This window comes from Choristoneura fumiferana, chromosome 13, assembly GCF_025370935.1.
Source record: "Choristoneura fumiferana chromosome 13, NRCan_CFum_1, whole genome shotgun sequence".
NCBI lineage: Eukaryota > Metazoa > Arthropoda > Insecta > Lepidoptera > Tortricidae > Choristoneura > Choristoneura fumiferana.
Genome location: NC_133484.1, coordinates 13,646,354 through 13,671,545, shown reverse-complemented (window position 1 = coordinate 13,671,545; position 25,192 = coordinate 13,646,354). Strand labels below are relative to the sequence as shown.

Sequence of the window (25,192 nt, the reverse complement as noted above, 5' to 3'; positions counted from 1 at the left end):
ACCCGAAAAAACAATGTAATGATAATGACACGTTCTGAAACTCGGTTTGTGATACGTTATTTATATATTAAAAATACATCTATGAATATATTTTTTTATTTATTGTTATTAATAATTAATAAAATTAATACTAATTTCAGTTATTTTCTCCAATAATTTAACTTGCTTCGTCGTCACCCACAATAAATAAGAACAAAACAGAAAAAAATAGATGGTGCCAATACTGCCAATCCAGAACGTACCCGAGGGAAAAAAGTTTGTCTACTTCATCTAGATAAGTTATTATTTAGTTCAACTTTAGGTAAGTATACTAAATTACTTTATATAAAAGCCATGAACTTCTGACTGTCTCACTCATCAACGCCCAGCCCAAACCTTGGATCTAAACGTGGAAATCTAAAATTGTTTGCAATTGACATTTATACGTCATCTCGATTGATATATATAAATACCTAATAGAATTGAGGTCCAATGTTTTTTTTTTGTTTCTGAGACAGAAGAAATTTGTTCTGATGAAACACTTTATCTTTATACCTACTGGTCATAACTTCCGGTTTTTGAACGCATTATAAAGGGTTTATGATAATAATTATTATGTGTAGTCAAAACATTTCCAAGTTTGACTACTGTTACTGTAATCAAAACGTAGTAGGTATATGAAGTATAACGTTTATTTCTCTTCTTCGACAAACAAAAACAAATGACTGTAATATATATATTTTTTTATGTAATTTAAAGAGACGTATTTTTTTTCAAGACACCTATGTTATTGCAAACAGAGGAAAACGATGACGTACTAACTTTTTTACACTTTCAGATGGTTTCATTTAGCGGTAGTCCAAGTTACTTATTATTTATATGAACGTTTGTAATTATAATATTATCTGTAGATTTAATTTTTTTCTGTATTATTATTATAGAGCATTAAATAAATATTAATTCATAGTGTATCCTTTGTAGTGGCGCCATCTATTAGAAAACACACGTACACGATACCGGGTAACGAAGTCAAGTCACGAAGCCTGTGTGAAATGTTTCACGTTATTTTAGTTTTCAATGACATAAATTTCGTTGTTATATAAAATCAAGCTTTTAAAAACCGAATAAGAGTAACTTACATGAAGCGTGTGAATGTTGTTTACGTCGCGATACCATTAACCGTAGACGTTTTGGCTATGTTATTTTTAGCTCCATTGAAGTAGGCTTGTGCAGCAGGTTTGTCATGCTTGGAAGTAGTGCGAGAAATACGTTATAGATGGCGTTAATGACAACGTTTTATTTGGCGCATTGTAAGGCGGTCTTACACGGACCACAGAGTGAATATAAAACTTCGAGTTAAGTTTTTTTTAAACCCCAAATCGGGAAAAGTTCAAGAGATAATAATTAAAAAAAATGTTGCCTCTGACATTTTAAGAATTGTTTACATGTGTTTTTTTATTTACTAAATTAAAATCTTAATAGAATGTTTGTTAAGTCATTAAATTACGTAACGGCGGTACCACACTTTTCGTATTATTCTTTAGGTACATGCATCACACTCACCGTAAAATAAGAGAAATATTTTGTGGGTAATAATATTGAATATTACGTACTACCCTACATAAGATATGAAAAACCTATTACGCGAAATTTGCACATAGTAATGGTCAATGTTATTGATTTTAGTAGTTATTCAAAGGATTTAGATTGTGTTAGTATTCATTGCTGGTTGAATTTACATTTCATTTCAAATGCTGATAAAAGTATATTTTATTCCGCAAAATTAAGGTATGTTTATTTTATGCATGTAAAGGTCATTAGTAAATCATCATCACAATCATACCAGCCTGTCTTACGTCCCACTTATGGGTACAGGCCTCCTCTCGCCATATGAATCCAAACGAATTGAATAATTAGTTGAGTTATTAAATAGTAAATGTGGAATTGTTTATTCTTCATTTGTTGAGAAACTGATATGCAAATTTTTAACAATCTTGTTTAGATAATCCTACATAACATAGCGTATTTGTTTTATTATATTACTGGCTGGTTTGAATTTAAATTTTGGTAAGTATCTTACAGATGGAAGTTAAGCCACAGTTAACAGAAATAAAGACCGACAGTAAAAAACTTGTACGAAAAAAAACATTCATGCTATTTACATATTGGGAGATGTACGTATATAATAATTGCCCTAGATACCTACGTGAGTATCTGCATTGTAATGTTTTTGGTTGAAACCGATGAGGACTATATATAAATTATATATTGCATTCAATTGTTAGATTCAGCAATTTACAGTAATTGGGTGGTTGTCTGAACATCAAAGCAGTTTATTTTATAGTACGAGTATGATAATACGATTAGAGCAATACATTGCAGGTTTTATTTTATTTATTTATTTAAGAAACAAACAGTCATTTACAAAAATTGGCTTAATGTCTATTTCTTATAAACTAGACCTGGAGTTTCCTTAAGGTACAAGGTTTTACGACTTTTCATATCATACAATTTGGTAGCCCCTCAATCTAGTACATACTATATCTACTTGGTTAATTTTACTCCTAATATTAAAACCTGGTAAAAAAAGGCATTCTCTCGTTAGATCATCCGTTACTAAACTAATTACATTTTATTGGTTTTCTATATAAACGTTTTACCAATTAGCGAACTTTAGGAGAAACTAATATCTTCCAGTTATCATAGATTACGACTATTATTGATGGCCGGATAGCCCAGTAGTTAGAGCCCTGACTACGAAGCTTGAGGTCCTAGGTTCAATCCCCGGTCGGGGCAGATATTTGTATGAAAAATACGAACGTTGTTATATTGTCTTCGGTGTTTAATATTTATTTACCTATGTGTCTACACATCTATTTAAGTATGTTTATCCGTTTGCCTAGCACCCATAACACAAGCTTACTTTAGCACTAGGTCATAATTATTTTTATCATACGAGTATTATTTAAATTTAGCAATAGGTAATTTCGTTACTCTTATTACTTATAAAAAAATAACTTTAATTGTTAATAAAAAAATATCTGTCTTTTTTTTTCAAGTGACATGCCAATGACAAGTTTCCGCAATCGCTAAATAACCTCAACTCTGACAATCTGTGACACAATCTGCGTTAAATGTGATTTCATCCCCTTACTTGGTAGCCGACGATAAGCGAGAAGCTAGTAAAGTTTGGAGTACCTACATCGCAAAGTGAGTATTCTTACTCCCAAGCAAAACCACTGCTCAAATTATAAGGATTTCGTATCTACTTCAAAAAGAAAAAACCGACTAAGGGCGAGTTTGACGTGGTTATTTCTGTATAAATTCTATGAACTAAAATCTCTACTATACTCTGTTCCTACAACAGGTGAAAAAACTTACTATGGCAAACTTTTCGCATATATCTCTTAACGTCATTCTAAAACATGCTAAGTACAACAAGTTTTATTGTCTTGAGTGACCACTAACAGCCCATAGGTACTTTGAAAGTTTGTACTAAGAGCAAATGATATAAAAGTGCATCGGGAAAAATATATACCTCTTCAATGTTCGTTTTTTCGTCTGCCATACGAACAGAGTATAGGAAGATCATTAAATAAAAAAAGGATAAACATATTTATATAGATAAATACTTATACTTATACTTGGTTTGGATAGATGTTTAACTAAATGTAAACAAACTTCAGCTGCCAGATTTGGTACATTTAAGGATTTTAAGCATTTTACTTATCTATCATTGTAATACAAACTAGACTAGTGTATTTCAATTCAGATATGTGCAAATGTTTAGATCAATATTTAAGACACCAATTGACGTTGTTTTGTTTACATATTTACTTAAATACCTATCGGAACCAAGTATAAGTATACTTATTAAACATCCAAGAACCGAGAATAAACTTTCGTATTATTCATACAAATATCTGCCCGGCCGGGAATCGAACCCGGGACTTCAAGCTTCGTAGTCAGGTTTTTAGAGAAGAAGAAATAAAATGAATTGTTAAGTAAGCAAGCCTCAAGGCAAAGTGGCATGCGACCAGGGCACTCCTCCTGAAGTCTGTGTATAAGAATGTATACTTTGCGGAATTTCATATTTGTGGTGACGGAGGAGCAAATTAATTGCGTATAGTTCTTAAACAATTTCTTATTTCATACTTTTTAAAGCGCGTTTTTTCCGTAGTCGAGTTTCATTTTTTAAACTTATATTTTTATTCCTAAAAAAGGATATAAAAATAGACGAGAGACAAAAAATATTGTATGTTTTTGTAAAGTGTATTAAATTACAAGATTTTATGTAACTTGCAATGTATATATCTATGTATGTACGGGCCAAATCTTGCGACTTGATTTTGACCCACTTTCGTTTAGGTTAGTTTTGTTTTAATTCATATGTATTCTTTTCTTTTCAATATAATAATAATATTGTTTTGTCTTATGTAAATCTGATGACAATACAATAATCTTGTAGTGACATCCTGGTGGTTCAGCCAGGTTCGTCTCCACAAAATAGAACTTCTCAACGGTTAATGGTATCGACTTGAAATTTGGTACTTCACAATAAATCAACTTCACATCAAAAAATTTAGGACCTTTTCTTGTTTTGTATTGTTTCTATTTTTCCAATGTTTTATAATATTTTTTTAAATTGTACTTACCTATCCTTGTTTTCAGATGCTTTTCCGGCCACGACGCATCCCGTTTAACTTTACTCCGAAACAGTTACAGCATCTATCAACATTATTTCAACAAAATAAATATGCTGACATCAGCGGACGCAAAGCCATTTCAAAATTGTTGAACATTCCCGAACTGGTAATCAGGTATTTTTTTCAAAACAAACGATTAAAAGAAAAACTCCGACAAGAAGAGTTAAACCGATGTGCAATAATCAACCGGAATTATGCCTTACTTTTACCATTGTGGGAAAACAATAACGCATCTAATGACAGTCCGTCATGTTCAATAAACAAAGAGAAACAGAACATATCAAGCAATATCAGACGTGCACCTGAACCGAAATATCCAGATGAAGTGTTTCAATTATTTAATTTCTGTAATAAAAATAGGCATAAGTTCAGACAGATAATTATACCGCACCAGTTTATGAAAATAAACATAAACAATAACTATGCAATTGACTTCTATAGACAGTATCATATGTATATGGCTAAACAGAAAGCGAGGGATCCATTTTCTATAGAGGTCGAAACCTTCTCTGAAACATTCCCTGTTATAGCTTCAAGTGAGTACTTCCAACAGCAAGTTGATCAGATGAGAGGACAAAACTTAGGTCAAGCTAATCCTGCTTTTACAGACGAGGTAATTTCGATCGGCTTAAAATCGCCTGATCACTTTACAGATTATGAATCTTCCGAAGATTTTTCCGGTGAGCATATGGAATATAACAGAAACAACATCCCAAAACAGCAAGTCAATCAAGTACGTAGAAAGGAGTCAGCTTCAGCCACGCAAAAATTGCCAAGGAATATTACTATCAACACGTTCTCTGCACAATTACCAACTGAAATTTTTGAACAACAAGATATTCCGATAGTAAAACAAGAAATAGATGAAGTTAATGAAGTATTTAGTAGCGAAACAGCCTCAGTAACAGCAGAATCCCCTAATCACGGTCATCCTCATCCTCATAGTAGCTACGTTCTCAAAACAGGAGATAATGTCTTCAGAAATGAGACTGTCATAAAATCTCCGACAGATTTTGTAAATTCTCAATCCTCAACTACAGTTTCAAACTTCATCATTCAGCAGCAAAGAGCACCTCAAATAGGTCAAGTTCACCATATTATTCCAAATAGAAGACCTACGCTGGAATCAGATTTTGTCAAGGAGATCGAAATGTTCAAGAAATCAAGAGAAGTCGAGCTCTTAACTCAGTTCATAAAATATTGCATTATAAAGAAAACTGAATCCGATCAAGTTTCTGGAAATAATAGCGTATCCGCATCATCATCACAGTTGCCGACGACGCTGAAAACGAAAATTCCTGTTCCAAACGTAGCCAGTTCTAATAACTCTAGCACATCTGTAATAAAAAGAGTTCCAATGTCAAACTACAGCTTAGAAGAGCCATGTCATCCTTTAGATCTCACGAAGGTCAGCAATCAACGCACAATGCTTCTTCAAGGTCAAACATCGTTACCTAGTACCAGTCGACCTTTACAACCAGATTGTATTCAGCCTTCACTGGAACCTTCGTCGTCGAATCAGTTATTGGTTTTCAACAATAATCGACATTCACCGATTGCGGCTCGTCAGTTTCCGGCACCTGATAGGGTTTGTAGTTTGGTATCAGATTATGTTAAGCCATCAGTTCTTGCCCATACTCAGTCTAATAAGAGTCAGTTTTTAAAGTCAGATCCGGCTTTGCCTTTCGGTCATATTTTTAACCATACCCAGCCATTAAGTGACCATATTAGGCCTTACGTTAACATAGCGCCTAATCTTGCCTGCCCAAATAATTACAATGGTACCAGTGTGCCTTCGATGTCTGCCCCATTTCCGCTTGAAAAATACGATGGTGGTCAGCTTCACGTATTCAACCAAGCCAAGACTTCAGTGCCTGATTATAACAAGACTTACGCTAACATGAAGTCTATCCATGTCCGCCCTTATGATTACAATGGTAATGGGCATTCAAAGTCTGACCCGGTTTCAATTGAAAAATACGATGGTGGTCAGCTTTACATATGTGAACAAGCCCACGCTTCAGTATCTGATCGTAATAAGCCTAGCAATAAAGTGAAGTCTAATCATATCCACTCTTCCAATTACAACGGTAATGGGCATTCGAAGTCGGAATCGATTTCGCTTGAAAAATACGATGTTGGTCAGCTTTATAAACGTGAACAAGCCCAGGCTTCAGTACCTAATCGTAATAAGCCTAACAATAAGGTGAAGTTTATTCATAACCACCCTTCCAATTACAACGGTAATGGGCATTTGAAGTCTGAATCGATTTCGCTTGAAAAATACGATGTTGGTCAGCTTTATACACGTGAACAAGCCCAGGCTTCAGTATCTGATCGTAATAAGCCTAACAATAAGATGAAGTCTAATCATATCCACCCTTCCAATTACAACGGTAATGGGCATTCGAAGTCTAACACGATTCCGCTTACAAAATACGATGGTGGTCATCTTTATATATGTGAACAAGCCCCGGCTTCAGTATCTGATCATAACAAGCTTAACAATAAGGTGAAGTCTAATCATATCCACCCTTCCAATTACAATGGTAATGGGCATTCGAAGTCTGAATCGACTCCGCTTGAAAAATACGACGGTGGTCAGCTTTACATATGTGAACAAGTCCAGCCTTCACTATCTGATAGTAACACGCCTAACAATAACATCAAGTCTAATCATGTCCACCCTTCCAATCACAATAGTAATAGACGTTCAAAGTCTGAACTGATCCCGATAGAAAAATACTGTGGTGGTCAGCTTTATATATGTGACCAAACCCAAACTTTACCTGAGCAAACTAAGTCTAACGAAAGCATGAAGTCTAACGCTGTTCCCCCTCACAATAACAACGGTAGTGGGCAATCGATGCCTACCTTGATTTCACTTGACGAAGACGATAGTGGTCGTCTTTACATATGTGACCAAGCCCAGCCTCCAGTACATAATCATATTGCGCCTTATGTTAACAATGGTGATCGGCCGGTGGCTCCTGGCACATCATATCCTGCAGTAATTGGTACAGGTGAGGTTTTGATACCTCCGGGCAACCAGTATAATGACATAGATTTGAAAAACCTGAGTGGTGGAAGGCTTTGGGAGTACAAACCAAACGATCCACCCGTAAAGCCACTTCATGTCAAGATTGGGGCGATGACTTTGAACAAAATAAGAGCTAAGAGTCCTATTGAGACATGCAATCCAACACAACGATTAAAGACGCAACCGAGGCCCCTGCCACATAATCGTAGTGTTTTAAAAGTGGAAACGAAACAAAAATCAGAAGGAAAGGCACCGCCTCCGAGTGACTAGGTACCAAAAAATTTGCGTTTTTATTTTATTCATAATTTGATAATTTCCTTGATCTCTTTGTAGTAAATAAATGACAATGTCAAAAAAACTCAGCGTCAATTTAAAATAGTCATGTCTACTAAGGCGTTCCTTAGTTCCAAAGCAGGTCATTTTAATAATAATAAAAAAACAATACCTTGCCTTGTAATTTTCTCTCTATGTACCATCAGCGAAATATGTGGTCTACTACCCTAAGGTTGATAATAATGCCAATATACGACACGTCGTCTGTCAACTTGAAAGTTCGACTTTAGTGACATATAAATTTGATAGGAAATTGTTTAAAAATTGATAGACCACTTATTTGGCTGATGGTACCTGAGGCCGTATTGTCTAACGCTTCTGACACTCGCTATCACAATCAAATGTCAGTTTTCGCATACAAAAACTGTCATTTGATTGTGATAGCGAGTGTCAGAAGCTTTGGGCGAATACGGCCTCTGTTTCCTATATTGTTTACTATTCCTGGTGTACAATGAATAGTCATTGTATTGTATTGTAATTTTAATATTTATGTATTTAAATTTAGATAGAGAATGTGAAATTTGGCATTATCGCTTTAGTACGGATATGAAAAAGATGTCAAAATGGATGTATTTCAATGTACAGTCGAGTTCAAAGATATCTTTACACTTTATTAACTTGTCGCTGTCACTTCATGTTTGAACTTTGGTATAAAATTGACAGAAGGTATACAGTGACAAGGTACTAAAGTGTAAAGATATCTTTGACCTCGTCAGCATCAGCACTTCAAGGATTTGTACAATCATTTATTTTTGATATTTGTAAATAAAGAAAGCCAAAAATTCTAGAACAACTCGTACGTACGAATGAATAGCTTGTTTGTGTATTGATTGACTCCAGGGACTCTCATTACTTTCATTGAGAATTATTAAAGAGTTCCGCTAGGTATAGACTCGTACTTCTTGTTTTTTTAGACGTGAATACAAAAATAGCAAAATGTGAATGAGATTGCTTATTTATTTTGATAACAATGAAATGATTTTAGGATAAGTGAGAATAAACAGAGTTCAACTAAGAACAGATCTATTGAATAATGTTTTTCCATCGTATTGTGAAGCCGTGGTGGCAGAGTGGTTTGACCTATGGCCTCTCAAGCAGAGGATCGCGGGTTCAAACCCCGGCTCGCACCTCTGTGTTTTTCGAAATTCATGTGCGGAATTTCATTTTAAATTTACCACGAGCTCTACGGTGAAGGAAAACATCGTGAGGAAACCTGCACAAACCTGCGAAGCAATTCAATGGTGTGTGTGAAGTTCCCAATCCGCACTGGGCCCGCGTGGGAACTACTGCCCAAGCCCTCTCATTCTGAGAGGAGGCCTGTGCCCAGCAGTGGGACGTATATAGGCTGGGATGATGATGATGATCGTATTGTGTCAGATAACTTCGTATTTACCTTGCTATCTCAATTAACTCCAGTAAACTGCAGTAAGCTAGTTGAGAAAGCATGATAAATACGAACTTTTCCGGAAATATACGATAGTAAAACATTATTCACTATAGTGTTCTGATAAAGAGAAATTGGGGTATTAAGTTCATAGTAAACTGACTTCTTAAAGCAAAAATATTAAACATTAATGTCGTTGGTACAGTCAAGTTAATAAAATGTACTTTAACAAGATTTCAAAAATATCTATACACCTTTATGCTGTATAGATATTTATGCCCCTGGTTGTACCTATCTAAAATAATGTTTATTTTTAGATACATCCCAAATTCAATCGTTTGTAAATGACAATTGAATATTATTATTGTATTACTATATACGTAGGAATATTTTCTACAAAATAAAACATGAATGTAATATGAAACATCTTTTATTTTGACACAAATACAAATCAGGACGGGTTTAATTAATTAATTTTTAATACCAATATTTATATTTAATGACGAAAAACGTGAGAAAAAGAAGGATATCTTTCACTATAGCTTTTAATTTAATACAATAGCACGAAAAAGTAAAAAGCTGTCCCTTATCTATTCTTTGATACTTTTACTAATCTGTCGAGAAAATCCCCAGCCAGGTTAATAGGCTATAAAAATTCAACCCCTAAAAGGACGTGTAGCCACTACACTCGATTGAGTTTAGTTTGCACCTGAATCATGAAATTACTTAGGAAGGAGGTGCAAACTTTTTTTCAACTACTTCAAGTACCCTGCTAAACTAACAGATGACGCTGAAATTAAATACGTTGTGACATGAATACGTCACTGAAAAGGATTTTGCCAAATTAACTCTAAGTTTAGAAGTGGGGATACGGATATCAACATCAACAAATTTAATTGAATAATTTATTTCATATTACAACAAAATTAAACGACAGTAAATTAACTGCAACACATTGCACAGTGCCATCTTTTGGGGAACTGAGTAAACATCAAGTAATTAAGTAGACTAAAAATGCCTTCCTTCCCTCGCGCTGTCATTGTTATAGCTCGCTGTCTCAAATTTCGTTTTCTAGATTTTTACAACGGTAAAACCTCAGGGCAAAACCTACTGGACACTGGCAAAATTGTCCTCCAATGGACCCATAGAGCCATATAAAAAAACCGGCCAAGGGCGTGTCAGACACGCCCAAAATAGGGTTCCGTAGCCATTACGAAAAAATAAAGCAATATTTTTCTAAGGATTTCGTATTTTATACGGAATCTTCCAAGTTTAGGTATATTTTATACCTTAGGCTGCTATTTACTCATAAACTACTAATAATTCTCAAGCAAACTTAGCCGTTATAGTTTTCCTTGAAAGTTTGAAATACTTACTACCATCCTGATTTTTTTCAAATTTTTCCACCAACCGGTTTAGATTTTAGAGGGGGGTCGCTCGATTTTAATGAAAATTAGCACTTTAAAGTTGAATATATCGCAAACAAATCACTGAATCGAAAAACCGTCTTAGCAACCCCCTAATGGTTTACCTATCCAACGATACCCCACACTATAGGGTTGGATGAGAAAAAAAAACACCCCCACTTTACGCCTATGGGAGGTACCCTAAAAATTTTTTTTTTTAATTTTTAATTGTACCATTTTGTCGGCATAGTTTACATATATATCCGTGCAAAATTACAGCTTTCTAGCATTGATAGTCCCTGAGCAAAGCCGCGGACGGACAGACAGACAGACGGACAGACAGACATATAGAAGACAGACAGACATGGCGAAACTATAAGGGTTCAATTTTTGCCATTTTGGCTCCGGAACCCTAAAAATACACTTATTAACACACGCGTGCATAATTGCATAGATAATTATTTTTATTATGCTACGAAATACTTAACTTAACTGCTGCTTCAAGGCAGGATTAGCGAGCAAGATGGTGGTAGCAATCCGGGCGGACCTTGCACAAGGTCCTACCACCAACCTATAAATATGAGAACAACTAACTCGAAAATGCCTGTACACCTCTACATATTGTAGAAAACTTATGATATGCAGGTGGTAGGACCTTGTGCAAGGTCCTCCCGGATTGCTACCACCATCTTGCTCGCTAATCCTGCCGTGAAGCAGCAGTGCTTGCACTGTTATGTTTCGGCGTGGAGAGTAAGACAGTTGGTGAAACTAGCACGTGAGGTATCCCATCTTAGGCCTCTAGGTTGGCCCTGGTGTTGCAGATGTTCATGGGCGGTGGTGATCTCTTACCATTAGGAGACCCACTTGCTCGTTTGCCATCCAGTCGGATAAAAAAAACAAGTAGATAAAATAATGTAATGCGACTGTACATGATTATGAGATCTCATTATAAAACTCTTTCGCTCGTTTTATAAAACCTCACTCGTGTTTTAATGCCTCTTATTATGTATATATCAGTCACATAAATAACTAATTTCCTATCCAGAAAATTACATACCCAACTCTTTAAAAACAGCGAATAGTGAGTGAGGGTACTTCCAGATTAACATCGAAATATTTCGTACTTACTATATAAATAGTGATTTTTTCACACTCCATGTAAATTTGACAGTTTGTCTACGAATAGACCTGTGGAAAACTTGACGCTATGACATTGAACAGGACAGAGAAGATTAAACGAATTACTAAATATTGTTACAGATCTACCTATTAAATAATGTTTTCCATCGTTTTTGCCGGATAAGTTCGTATTATCTTGCTGTCTCAATCAGCTTCAGTAGACTTCAGCAAAATAGAATACTTGAGAAAGCAATTAAATACAAACTTTTCCGACACAATATGATGGCAAAACATTATCTGGCCAAGTCGAGCAAAACAAAAACAATGGCACGGCCGTACCATACTTTTCTCGAAGCCATTCAGGCTATTTTCAACATTCACTATATCTGTACCTGTATCTGTATCTGTATTTTGTACTTTTTGTATCGTTAATTGAAAAGCCTGATGAACGTTAGGAGCAATGTCACTAATGGCGTTTGTTTGACTATGTCTAGCAGTTGTCGTGAACTATTCATAGCAGGCGTTGTCAGTAGTTGACATGTGTCAGGTTTTATTATACCTTGACAAGTTCGTATTGGACACTCGGTGGAACTCTGTCGCACGGAGCCCCTGCTGCCCTTATCAAGTTTTTTTATAAGCGCGGCAAATGCTGACTGCGACAGGGTTTTACCGAGTAGGTATCATGCACAAGTTTATCAAGGTATAAAGGGGCTAAACTCCATGTTCACTCCTTATTGAGTTTATTGCAGTGCAGTGGCGTGGCCCCTTAACAACTCGATTCCCGTCGGCTTGCCTAAATTTTGACCCATTCGCCCACATCCACCCTTTCTACACTCCTCTTTGTAGTATTTTGTAACAGTATTCTGAAACAGAGTGTCTTAGGCAGGATGTTTCGCCGTTTTTGCGATGAAGTAAACTAGGTAAGTAACGCAACCCAACATTCGTAGGAGGGAGAAATAACTCTCGGTTTTGCGGGAGAATGAGGGTATTTGAGTATTGCCGGCCAACAAGGGGAACGTTCCTTACTGCCGTTGGTCACGTAGCTAGTTTGTGGTTGATCAGAAAATCGTCGATCACAACTGAGTTTTGTTAGGTACTTACTTCAAACGAAAAAAAAAACGTACCAATGGTACACCAGATCAATAATAAACATCAATTATAACAATAACAAATCACAATTTATTTGGGTAATTGAAATTTTTTGACAGTCACGTCTTCCTAAGTTCGAAAAAGAAATATTATTTGACTAGCCTGTTACCCACCACTCCGTCTGCGCAAAATTCGTTTATCGCTATCCCGCGGAAACTATAATATAACTATATACATTTATATCGGTATCCTATGTCCTTCTCCGGGATTCAAACTATCAGTATACCGAATTTCATTTAAATCGATTCAGTGGTTTAGACGTTGGAAGTAGCAAACAAACAAACAGACTAAGAGTGTGTAACGTGACGATGAACCAAGATTCTGTTTTGTTCTCTAAATTGATAGGGGTCAAAGTCAAGCCAAAGTCAAGTCAAATTTGAAAGGATATTATGCGGGTAAAATTAAATTTTGATACTTTTTTATATACTGAGCTGAGCCTGACATTAAATTATCCTACACATTAATTTACTAACTATAGTAGAAATCAATATATTATTAGCGGGAAGCTTCCTCTCCAGGACAGGCGTTTCCCAAAGAACTCCACCACGACCGGTTTTGTATTGCTACCTGCATCCAACTACCCTACCTCTTAATTTACAAATACATTTAAACAATTGAAATAACAATCTCCTAGCGTATCTTAAACACAAAATTTGATAAATATCCCACTAATCTCACTAATATTATAAATACGAAAGTTTATTCGGCCGACTAGAACATTCTGATCGGCTATGTAGATTCCTTGCTGACTGGGCATTCTTACCGATCCGGGACCCGACGGGGGATAAATATGTGCTGAGTTGTATATTTTGTATTGTATTCTAGCTATCCAATTTTAATTATCTTCTGTTCCATACTACGCTTGATTTATTTTAGCATTAGAAAGAAGGTAGTGCTTGAAAAACACTTTTTATAAATAAGTTACAGCAATTATAATTCATTTGATTTGAGTAGGAAAGAAGCGGGTACGGTACAACTAAGCCCCATTTTAGACCATTCAAGAACTGCATACGAGTTGCATTACATTGCAGACTATTAAGGGACAATAAATTCAGTTGATCAAACAAATACCGCAATGTAGTAAACCATGCATGCAAGTTCTCGCATAGTCTAATGAGACTTTAATGTTGCTCGGGACTGGTCAGTTTTCTTCGTTTTCCCGATGATTCAAATGATAAAGAAAAAGAAAACCGATCTTTTGTTTCATGTGACATTAGCAAACTAGTTTTAGTGCATACTGTTTAAATATGTAATGTTCTAGAACAATCGACCGTGTTTTTCTTCCTTTCGTGGTGGTAGTTAGGTAGATATTTGAGAGTTTTTAATTTATGCCGTTTGGGTTTTTATATTTATCTCAAATACGATAAGATAATTAAATTGAATACCTACTTATTATTATATGAATGTATGTTATGTGTTCCCTCTGTTTGAGAGAGGTTGTGCCATGTGCACCGTATATAGGCTGGGATGATGTTCGGGGAGATAAAGAGTATGTGGGGCTCGCCCAGTCGCCCTAGATACAGGCAATACCCACAAAGAATCACCAACGTGGGATAAACTCAAAATACCAACCGCTGGGTTAGAGTGGAATTGATGGTAGCTGGAAGTCTGGAATAACACATAGGCTACTTTTTATCCCGATGTTCCCACGGGATAGGGATAAAATCTCGAACTAATATCCGCTGGGCTAACTAATATACTCATGAAATTTGACCATGATTGTTTTTAATGTAACGTCAATGAAAACTACGATTTGATTTTCGGGAATTCCCACGGGAATTTTTAAAAATCCCAGAATTTCAATTAAGCTGCGGGACCTAATGATTTACGTGTGCGAAGCCACGGGTAAACACTAGTGGGTAAATACAATTAAAAACTAATTAGCGCGTCTAAACGTGTCTCAACAAACACAAAGAATAAATAAATTATTATTTAGTTTTAAATAGAAAGTGAGACTAGGGTACTTCGTACAGCCAAGTGACCCGGCCGGTATGGTATTATTAGGTATTTATCTCGTCGTGTGAGTATGATGAAACCATTAGGTATGGGCTGGGATGTGAAAAAGTTTACCAACAAAAGAGCGTATCTCCACTTAGCTCCTACGCACTTCCGTCCTTTTGTTGAGACGTGTATGTTTTTGGCGATAACTTAAAAACTGTGAATTTAATCAAATTGAAACCCAAGTTTTTTGAAAGTATTAATTACCTAAGTTTTACTTTAATTCTTTTTTTCATATTTTTAAAACATTCGTTTTTGAAGAAAAGGGGGGGTGCCAGTTGGCACAGGCCTCCTCTTAGAATGAGAGGGCTTGGGCAGTAGTTTCCACGCGGGCCCATTGCGGATTAGGAACTTCACACACATCATTGATTCGCTTCGAGTGCAGATTCCCTCGCATGATGTGTTCCTACACATTAAACCTCATGGTAAATTTTGTATGTAATTTAGCACATGACTTAAAAAAAACAGAGATGTGCGCCCAGGTTTGAACCTACGATACGCTTGAGACGCCTTAGGTCAAACCATTAGGTCACTGCAGCTTTTTTGCCAGTTATTTCGCCAACTAAACTTTCTCGCAGAGCCAGACGTAGTTGTAGTTGTTGTATAACTGTATTCACAAAATTCTGTCTGAAGTTTTTATTTGGCTATTTTTAAGAGTCTCATTGGTACACGTATTGTTATTTATAATTAAGTACATATATTACGTCACACGATGTTCTTTGATCTGTGATAAGCCTTTTGTCTCAAATGATAACTTTGTTAATTATATGTATTGTTTATTTCAATACTCGATAGTTGCTTAAACAGAGACGACATTTTAGTAATCTTGTATAAAACTGTAAATAAAGAATTCTTTTAGCCGTTTGTACCCTAAAAATATTTTTAAATAGTGTAATTATTCCCTCTCGCTCGGCTCAATTTCCGATGAAAACTCGCGCTCCTATTAGATATCTTTGCATTCCAAAGTTAAATCGGTGAATATTACAATATCCATGTTTAGTATTTCGTATTTCGCTTATTACTCGATTAATTACATCTCCGTCGTTTAAGTACAAAATGATAGAGATGCAACATTGCAAAGGTCATCTGGTTTGTGAGGTTATTTTGGCGTGGTATGAAGTAGTCATGCGTTATGTACCCACATTATTGTTAATTAACATAGAAAGATGGTATTTATACAGGGTCGCGGTGAAGAGCGATTCATTTACTTTCTTTTAATTGGAATAACTTGTGTTTTCTCCTAAAAAATATGATAATATAAATAGTATTAAATAGTTTGAAAGATGGGGTCGATACCAGCTTCTTCAGGTAAGTTTAAAAAATTTGGTTACTGTATTTTCTCTACGTTATACCGCGTGTAAGACTGTGTATGTACTTGGAATTTATTTTAATTTTTTTTGGTACATCGTTATTTTAATTTTAATTATTGTTAATTGCTTGGTTCATTGCGTGAGATTGTAAAGTGACTAAATGGTGTTCAATTGTAATTAGATATTTTCAAACAGACTTTCTACGTTAACTAAATTAATAAAATGTATAAGTTATGTGGGTACATTCAACGGTTTCAACTAGCACGGTTGAATTTTTTTAACTTATTTTTACTTTACAATATCTGTTTTATTTTTGTGACTCGGACGAACAAGATAAAAACTGTTTAAGCACCTAATTTAGGTTGTTATAGCGGTAATCTACTACCCACTATTGAAATTAATTTGCATACACTGAGCGGTTGAGCACACGTTGGGTAAATTTTTAATTTTAACGATTTTGAACTACCCGCTGTCATGAAACTTGTTAACCTAAGACTCTCAAAACTGAAACTTAAATTACGGAACTAAAACCCACTGAGAATTTAATTATAATTGAATATTTGGAATTTTTAAAGTTGTTTCGTTGAAATACCTAAGGAACGCTGGTTGATGACAATTAGTAGGTAATCATTAACGAGAAAATACCTATGATTAAAAGCCGTTTTTAATTTGATCTGTATCTCGCCAGACAAGGAAGCAGCAGTTTTGAAGAACACAGGGAAAGAAGGCCGTAGAAGAATCAGGCACATTGCATCTATAATGTCGGGTAAGTCATATAACTTGATACTTTTGAGAATAGGTAGGTGTAAAACATTTTTATAAATACAGAAAAGACATAGGTGCATTGTTTACTTATTTTTTATCCAAATACTTATTACAGTTCTTAAACTAGGGCCCTTGAATGTTAGGACTGAGAGTGACCGACATTTAGTGCAGGCTTAGTTTTTTGTCCTGTCTCTTGGCAAATGCTTCTTAAGCAAATACTTTAGTTTCCATAGTGGAGGGTAGTTTTGCAAGAAAAGTTAATGCTACTTAAGACTTAACATTTCAATTATAAATTAATGAGTTTTATAATTTTATACTTTTTTAGATAAACAACTAAGCAGCTTCGGAGACACTCTCAAGAAAGAACGTTTAATAGCCAGTAAGGGAAGGGGCTGAGGTATGCTGGTCATCGCAGAGGTTTTTAGAAGTAATAGGTAAGTCTCAAGTTGTATTACATTACCTTGCGAGGCCGTAAAACAAACAAGTTTGAAGTAATCAATCGTACCGCGTAGTAGAATGCAACTTGGATGATTTACTTGCCGGTCTCAACTAAGCTTAAAATTTACTTTCCTGTCGTTAGTAGTCTCTTAAGGGCGGTAAGTGAGGAATTAAGAACAAGATTCTATTAGAAGCCCGAAGTCAAAGACAGGGCTTTTTAATGAGTCGATGTTCGTAATTTCAGTACCGCCCGTGAGTCATACAATGTTTTTCATCACATTTGCGAGTAATATTGTATATTTGTGAAAGAATAAATATTATTTTTACATAAATGGCCGATATCTTGTAGACTGCGCTCTCGGGCAGCGCCAGCAAACTCCCCCATGCTCGGTGCTCGTGTCGCACAGCAGCAGCGCGCGCAGCAGTATTAGTATGTGTAATGACTCATTTACCGACCTTGGGTTTCATGACAAGAACAAAAGGTCAAGGGGTTTTGTGTGGGGGGTTGCTACCAAGGTAGCCTGCATGTTACTACACTGTTTACGAGCAAGTGTGATGAAAAATGCTTACTGACTAGGGTTTTAGTTACTATACAGACCCAGGGGCGATTGGGAATAAAACGGTGCGTAGTGGCCCATTAAAACTTGTATCTGCAACCCGAAACTGAATCATTATTCGAGGGCTATTCTTGTGCATGTTTTTCAACGTTAAGTGCAGCTTTTAAACATAAATAAAATTATACTATTCATAGAAGCGATTGCCCGATATATTGATAGTTTGGTAGCTCTAACGAAAGTTAATATTTAACTATACGATGTGGGCCAGATGGACAAAGCCGCAGGTTCACTGTAGATGCAGGCCACTTCTAACCCAACCGATGCAACTGGAGGTCTATGGGGGAGGCCTTATTGTTATTTGACGTTGAATAACAATAAGGTAGCCACGGAAAATAAATAGATGCGCGGGTGGTGGATATACTCCACGACGCTGATTACTACCGAACGCTTCACGAAAGCCGACGCAGTTTATTTCGGTCCAAGTTTTGGCAGATTTTCAGCCAAATATTCGGTCGAACACTACAGCATCAATATCATAAACAAAAGACTTCCACTGTTGAACAAATGCCTCCCCCTTAGAACGCTACAATAAAAAACATTGGAACATAGAACCTCCTCCTTTTTTGAAGTCGGTTAATGACGACTCGCCTCTCGCAATGTCGTCAGTCCACCTAGAGGGAGCCCTGCCAACGCTTAGTTTTCCGGTTCGCGGTTGCCACTAATTACATATACTATTAAATAGCTGGTTGGTATGAGCAGCTCCTCACGGTTGATATTTTTATTCTATGTGATGTAGCGTAATAAGAGAGATCTGTTTCAAATAAAACACTTTGAAATCCCAACGAGTAAAAAATTGAATTACCTATTGTAAGATTGCACAACTTTTTGACTCCTTTTTGTTTTAAAACTATTATTTATTGTCTACGATTTGTGGGACCAAAAACCAACGCCTCATTATTTAACCCTAAACTTATTTTCATAGAGAAGACGGGAATATATTGTAAATGCGGCGGTTTTAATTATATTTGTCGCAGCGACTACCCTCTATTTATAAAAAAAAATTATTTCAAGATAACTTTAAATAACTATGGTAAAAGCTCTGGTTTAATTTCAACTTAATTTAACATTTAGTTATGATTCACGAACATTTCACCATTGTATTACTTATTGTAGACTTTTACAAAATATGAATAATAAATAAATTAAATCCACCCTTTATTTCTTTACTTCTGAGCATGGAGCTGCTAGAAAAGAATGAGGAATAGATTGGATAGTGCCAAAATATCTAATAAAAACCTTTATAGCTGTTATTCGATTAGAAATTTTGATTTCTATTTAATAATATCACGCGCGTTTTAATTGTTGATCAGCGGGTGCATTTTCACCAGAGATGTGCTATGCAGGTATGCTGCGAGGATGTAAAGCTACGCCACGAAACGTATGTGACTGTTTCCACTAATGCTAAGCTATGTAGCCGTTCGAGGAATATGTGCTATGAAGATGCGCAGCCGCGAGGCAGCTGCGCGAGGAAGATGCGCAGTTCGAGTAGACGCACGCGTCCATAGCACACATCCAGAGCACGCATCCATAGCACAAATCCAGAGCACACATCCATAGCACACATCCAGAGCACGCATCCATAGCACGAATCCATAGCACGCATCTAGAGCACGCATCCATAGCACACATCCATAGCACACATCCAGAGCACGCATCCATAGCTCGCATCCATAGCACACATCCAGAGCACGCATCCATAGCACGCATCCATAGCACACATCCAGAGCACGCATCCATAGCACACATCCATAGCACACATCCAGAGCACGCATCCATAGCACACATCCAGAGCACGCATCCATAGCACACATCCAGAGCACGCATCCATAGCACACATCCAGAGCACGCATCCATAGCACACATCCATAGCACACATCCAGAGCACGCATCCATAGCACACTCCAGAGCACGCATCCATAGCACACATCCAGAGCACGCATCCATAGCACACATCCATAGCACACATCCAGAGCACGCATCCATAGCACGCATCCACATAGCACGCATCTTTCCATATAAAACACGTAGCTTAGTTGAACCCGTTTCTACCAGTGCTATGCTATGTGGACCAATACATAAATATGATTGGTGGATATCAATCACATCCATAACAACGTAGCAAAGCACATCTCCGGTGAAAGGCACCCTAATAAGCTAGATGTCAGCTAAGTCGATATTTCGCCTGTGTTTTAGCCCTCATTTGGTAGATTCCTGGAAAAAAAAATCTACTTAGTTCATCAGTAAGATAATCAGAAAGTGTTGGACACGTATATTTTCCGAGAATACGAGAGTTAGGTTGATCTTTCCGTGACCTCTATAACAGGTGTGGCCTGTAATATGAGCAAATAATTAAAAAATAGATCATACTCGTTAAACTGAACTACATTAGTTCAGCGACTTTTAAAAATAATTAGTTTTATAATTTTTATTACACTTTTAAGTTCATTCGAAGAAGCAATGTAAAGCAAAATGCTTGATATTTGTAGCACTTTGTAGCGTGACACGCGACGGCAGTTGTGCTCTAGGATTGCGTACATTGATAGCAGTATTTAATTTGTATGAAAAAAAGGAAAGTTCAAAGACTCCATTATTTTTAAAAGTTGCTGAACTAATGTTGTTCAGTTTGACGAAGACGATCTAAGTTTTAATTTTTTGCTCGTATTACAGGCCACACCCGGTATATAATAACTAGTTGCATTGAAATGTCAATTTATAATTTCAGCGTAGCAGTAAATGTTAACCGCTGAGGAAGGCTTTTGAAATGTAAGAACCATCAAAGATGTTGAAGCCCGTGGCTGTCTGTTGTAGCAGTACTTTCAATATTAGGTAAGTCAACAGGATGTAAATTTCTATCTATTCCAACAAAACCATCATGTAAAATAACCTAACCAACAAGAAATTAGAAAGACCCCGACTTTGTTACTTCAAAGTTCAATATCTCAAAAACCGATGAACCGATTTTGATGAAACATATCTAAGAACCATCGCTATAAAACCTGCTTTCAAATAAAAACCGCATTAAAATCGGTCCACTCGTTTAAGAGCTACAGTGCCACTGACAGTCAAGACACACCTAGCCGTCAAACTTATAACACCCCTCTTTTTTGTCGGGGGTTAAAAAGCGTGCCAAGTATCAATTGAGATGTTTTGGTTGTAAAAAGTAGTGAAATCTTATATAAAGAAGCCAAGGAGATAGTTTTCATGATAACCTAACCGACCAAAAGTTGGAAAACCCCCGACTTTGTCACTTCAAAATTCAATATAGCAAAAACGGCTGAACTGATTTTGATAAAACATGTCGAAGAACCATCGCTAGAAAACCTGATTTCAATTATAAAAAATTCGCATTCAAATCAGTCCACCCGCTTAAGAGCTACGGTGCCACATACAGACAGACAGACACACAGACTCACATAGCGGTCAAACTTATAACACCCCTCTTTTGCGTCGGGGGTTAAAAATGGGAGTTTTCGTTACCTATTACTAATTTCCTTTTTTTTTTTATTTGAGTTTATACCGACAATGGTCAAGTCATATCTAATTCCAGAAGAGTCCAGATTTTAGCCAAATTTACGCTTTGTTACATTAAATTTATTTATCTCTGCCTAGGCTGGAAGGTATGAGATTTGAGTAAGTATATTTTTAACCCCCCACGCAAAAAGAGGGGTGTTATAAGTTTGACCGCTATGTGTGACTGTGTGTCTGTATGTCTGTGCGTCTGTATGTATGTGTGTCTGTGTGTGTGTCTATCTGTCTGTCTGTGGCACCGTAGCTCTTAAACTGGTGGACTGATTTGAATGCGGTTTTTTTAATTGAAATCAGGTTTTTTGCGACGGTTCTTAGACATGTTTTATCAAAATCGGTTCAGCTGTTTTTGAGATATTGAACTTTGAAGTGATAAAGTCGGGAGTTTTACAAATTTTTGTGGGTTATAGCAAATGAATACTTTGACATATATAGTACATTTGGTGGGTTTCTTAGGCGTCAAGTACTTCAGGCCTTATCTTTTTAACCCCTAGATTTCCTCTAAGTGAACATGTGTAAGTAAAGTTACTGATAAATCTGATATAGGTGTTGAGGTTATATTTGGCTGGCCGACGTCAATTCGTATTATATAGTATCACGACACGACGCAAAAAGAGGGGTGTTATGAGTTTGACCGCTATGTGTGTCTGTGTGTCTGTTTGTGGCACCGTAGCTCTTAAACGGGTGGACCGATTTGAATGTGTTTTTTTTTATTTGAAAGCAGGTTTTCTAGCGATGGTTCTTAGACATGTTTTATCAAAATCGGTTGAGCCGTTTCAAGATCATCAGCTCTTTTGTTCACTGCGGTAGGAATCTTAGATGCATAATGGGTGTTTACTTTACTTTCAAACATATTTGGGAACTAAAATTTGAAACACCCATGTATGCTATATAACTATGCAAGATTATGGAATTCTCGGCCTGATGCTGCAGCCAGGATATCCAGAATACTAGTAGGTACAGTCTTGATAAAACCATAGCTGATATATCGTGTTTGGATTTGTTTCGATCAGTATTTGATTCTACATACAATGAAATGGTGACAGGATGAGCTGATTCTGCAGCCAGGATATCCAGCACACTAGTACACTCTATTTATTTATTTATTTAAAAAATAATAGCACATAATATGTCGTGTTTGGATTCGTTTTGATCAGAAATTGATTCTACATACAATGCAGTGGTGGCAACACGAAGAGCTGATGCCGCGGCCAGGATATCCAGCGCACCAGTATACTCTTATAAAAATAATAGCAGACATGTCGTGTTTGATTCCTTTTGATCAGTATTTATAAATAAATAAATATCACGGGACAATTCACACCAATTGACCTAGTCTCAAAGTAAGCTTAGCAAAGCTTGTGTTATGGGTACTAAGCAACGGATAAATATAATTATAATAGAGAGATACATACTTAAATACATATTATTACTACATACAATGCAATGGTGGCAACACGATGAGCTGCTGCTGCAGCCATGATATCAACACACTAGTACAGGGAACTATGCTGATTTCCCGCAAAATATTTTTTTCTATCTAAGCGTCGTCGGTGTCGGGGGCCCGCTAAGGTTAACTCTTTAAAAAATACAACATATTTCACTTTAGTTTCCTATTAACCTTAGCGGTCCCCTGACACCAACGACGCTTAGATAAAAAAAATATTACTAAGTACTTATACTAAATTAACTTAGGCTAATTTTGCGGGAAATCAGCATAGTCCCCGCGAGATAGGGATAAACGAATTCTTCGCAGATGAAGTCACGGGCAACAGCTGGTAGTGCATAATTATTTTTACTTTTTAGTCATCTTTTTTGACGGCGTTTTTTTTCGGGTGTTTTTATTTATTTTTGCTTCCGTTTTTTTTGTCGGGGATTTTTTTATAATAATAATAATAGTTTAACTCTACTCCCAAACACATCATGTTAGTAACAGTCTTATAATTATGTATAGTAATTTAATTGAGATAGAATTACATTATTAAAATTACATGGAATTAAAAATAATAATAAGTGCATAGTAATAAATAATTGCATAGTACTATTAGTTATTCCGTGATAGTTGTCAGTTTGCCATTGGCAAAGCAGTTCAAATACTAAGGGGCTGTTTCACCATCCATTGATTAGTGTTAACTGACGGTTAAATGTGATAGCGTCTCCGTTTATTCGAACAAAACAAATAGAGACGGCATCACATTTAACCGTCAGTTAACACTAATCAATGGATGGTGAAACAGCCCCTAAATGTTCACTATTTGCTTAAATATTGTGTAATTAAACATTTCAGGTGTGAAGATGCTGTCGCCAGCGGCCTCTGAATAATAGATGCTGTAAATCGCTGCGAGATTGTGATACGAGTAAAAGAAAAGCTAGAATATGCTACAGGTCTATGTATGCCGTATGTTATCGAATTCGTTGCTGACAGTAATGTTACTTCTACCAACTTTTGCAGAAGTGAAACACTAAGAAATTATTTTGAATCAATGTAAGAATTCTTCCTCAATTGGCGCACTATTACGTTTGAAAGAACGTTAGATAATAATTTTTTTAATTGAAAAAAAGTTACTATTGCAGTCTGTTGCGCACTTTATAGTTGCTCCAATTGATTAGGTGTTCGTCGCTTTTAAAATTGACACTGTATTTAAAGATGCTGGTATATTTACTGTTTATTATTAGCTGGCGGATAATTTAGTCTTAAGAGTTACATAATTTATTAATCAAAACTAAGGATTACTCCTATTAAGAAAAAAAACTGAAATAATACTTAACTATGAACTACCTAGATGCTAGTAGCTACTATTTCTGCAGAGATGGCAATTAAATCTAGTTTAAAGAGCTTTAAGCTGCGTTTCCACCAGTAATGTGAGAGGAATGTCGTTTTCATGAACCAATAGAAACGCTTCAATTACCTTCATTCACCAGAAATGTGCTTTTCGAGGCGAGGTAGATGAAGCGTTTCTATTGTTTAATGAAAAACACATTCGTCGCAACACATTCTCGCACATTATTGGTGCAAATGCAGCTTTAGTTCTGGCGTAGGGATGTGACGACCCCATCGCCCGCTGGCTCTGTCAGTGCAGTCAGTCGTCGCAGGGCAGTTCCTTGCGAGCTGTTGGTGAGTGGCGCCACCACGAACCCAAGATACCCGGGGGGGGACACATACAACACCTTTCAAATACAAACAACCACGTACCACTTATGTAAGAGCTGATTTCCCAAGTTATCCTGATAATTTCGTGTCATTTATTATGGCTTACTCAGGTTAGAACTATGTCCTTAATTAATCGTAAAGATCTTGCTTACGACTAGTGGCATGTGCTACTTGGATTAGATCAATGTTACCTAAATTATCCTAACAATTTAGTGTTGTTACGACTAGTGGCATGCTACTTCATCTGATTAGAACTGTTTCCTGAATTAATC

The 25,192-nt window shown here is 36.3% G+C and overlaps 1 protein-coding gene across 3 annotated transcripts; it reads left to right on the top strand.

The window, feature by feature from the left end:
- Positions 1–1,608: 1,608 nt before the first annotated feature.
- Positions 1,609–9,843, top strand: LOC141434098 (uncharacterized). 3 transcript variants are annotated; one of them, XM_074096380.1, is made up of 4 exons: positions 1,609–1,767; positions 2,062–2,185; positions 3,039–3,189; positions 4,651–9,843. In XM_074096380.1, exon 4 carries the CDS (start codon positions 4,651–4,653, stop codon positions 7,993–7,995), a length of 3,345 nt encoding a protein of 1,114 aa, XP_073952481.1. In that variant the 5' UTR covers positions 1,609–1,767; positions 2,062–2,185; positions 3,039–3,189; the 3' UTR covers positions 7,996–9,843. The 3 variants fall into 3 exon arrangements, with proteins under 3 accessions (XP_073952481.1, XP_073952480.1, XP_073952482.1); XM_074096379.1 differs by lacking the exon at positions 2,062–2,185; XM_074096381.1 differs by lacking the exons at positions 2,062–2,185; positions 3,039–3,189.
- Positions 9,844–25,192: the final 15,349 nt, after the last annotated feature.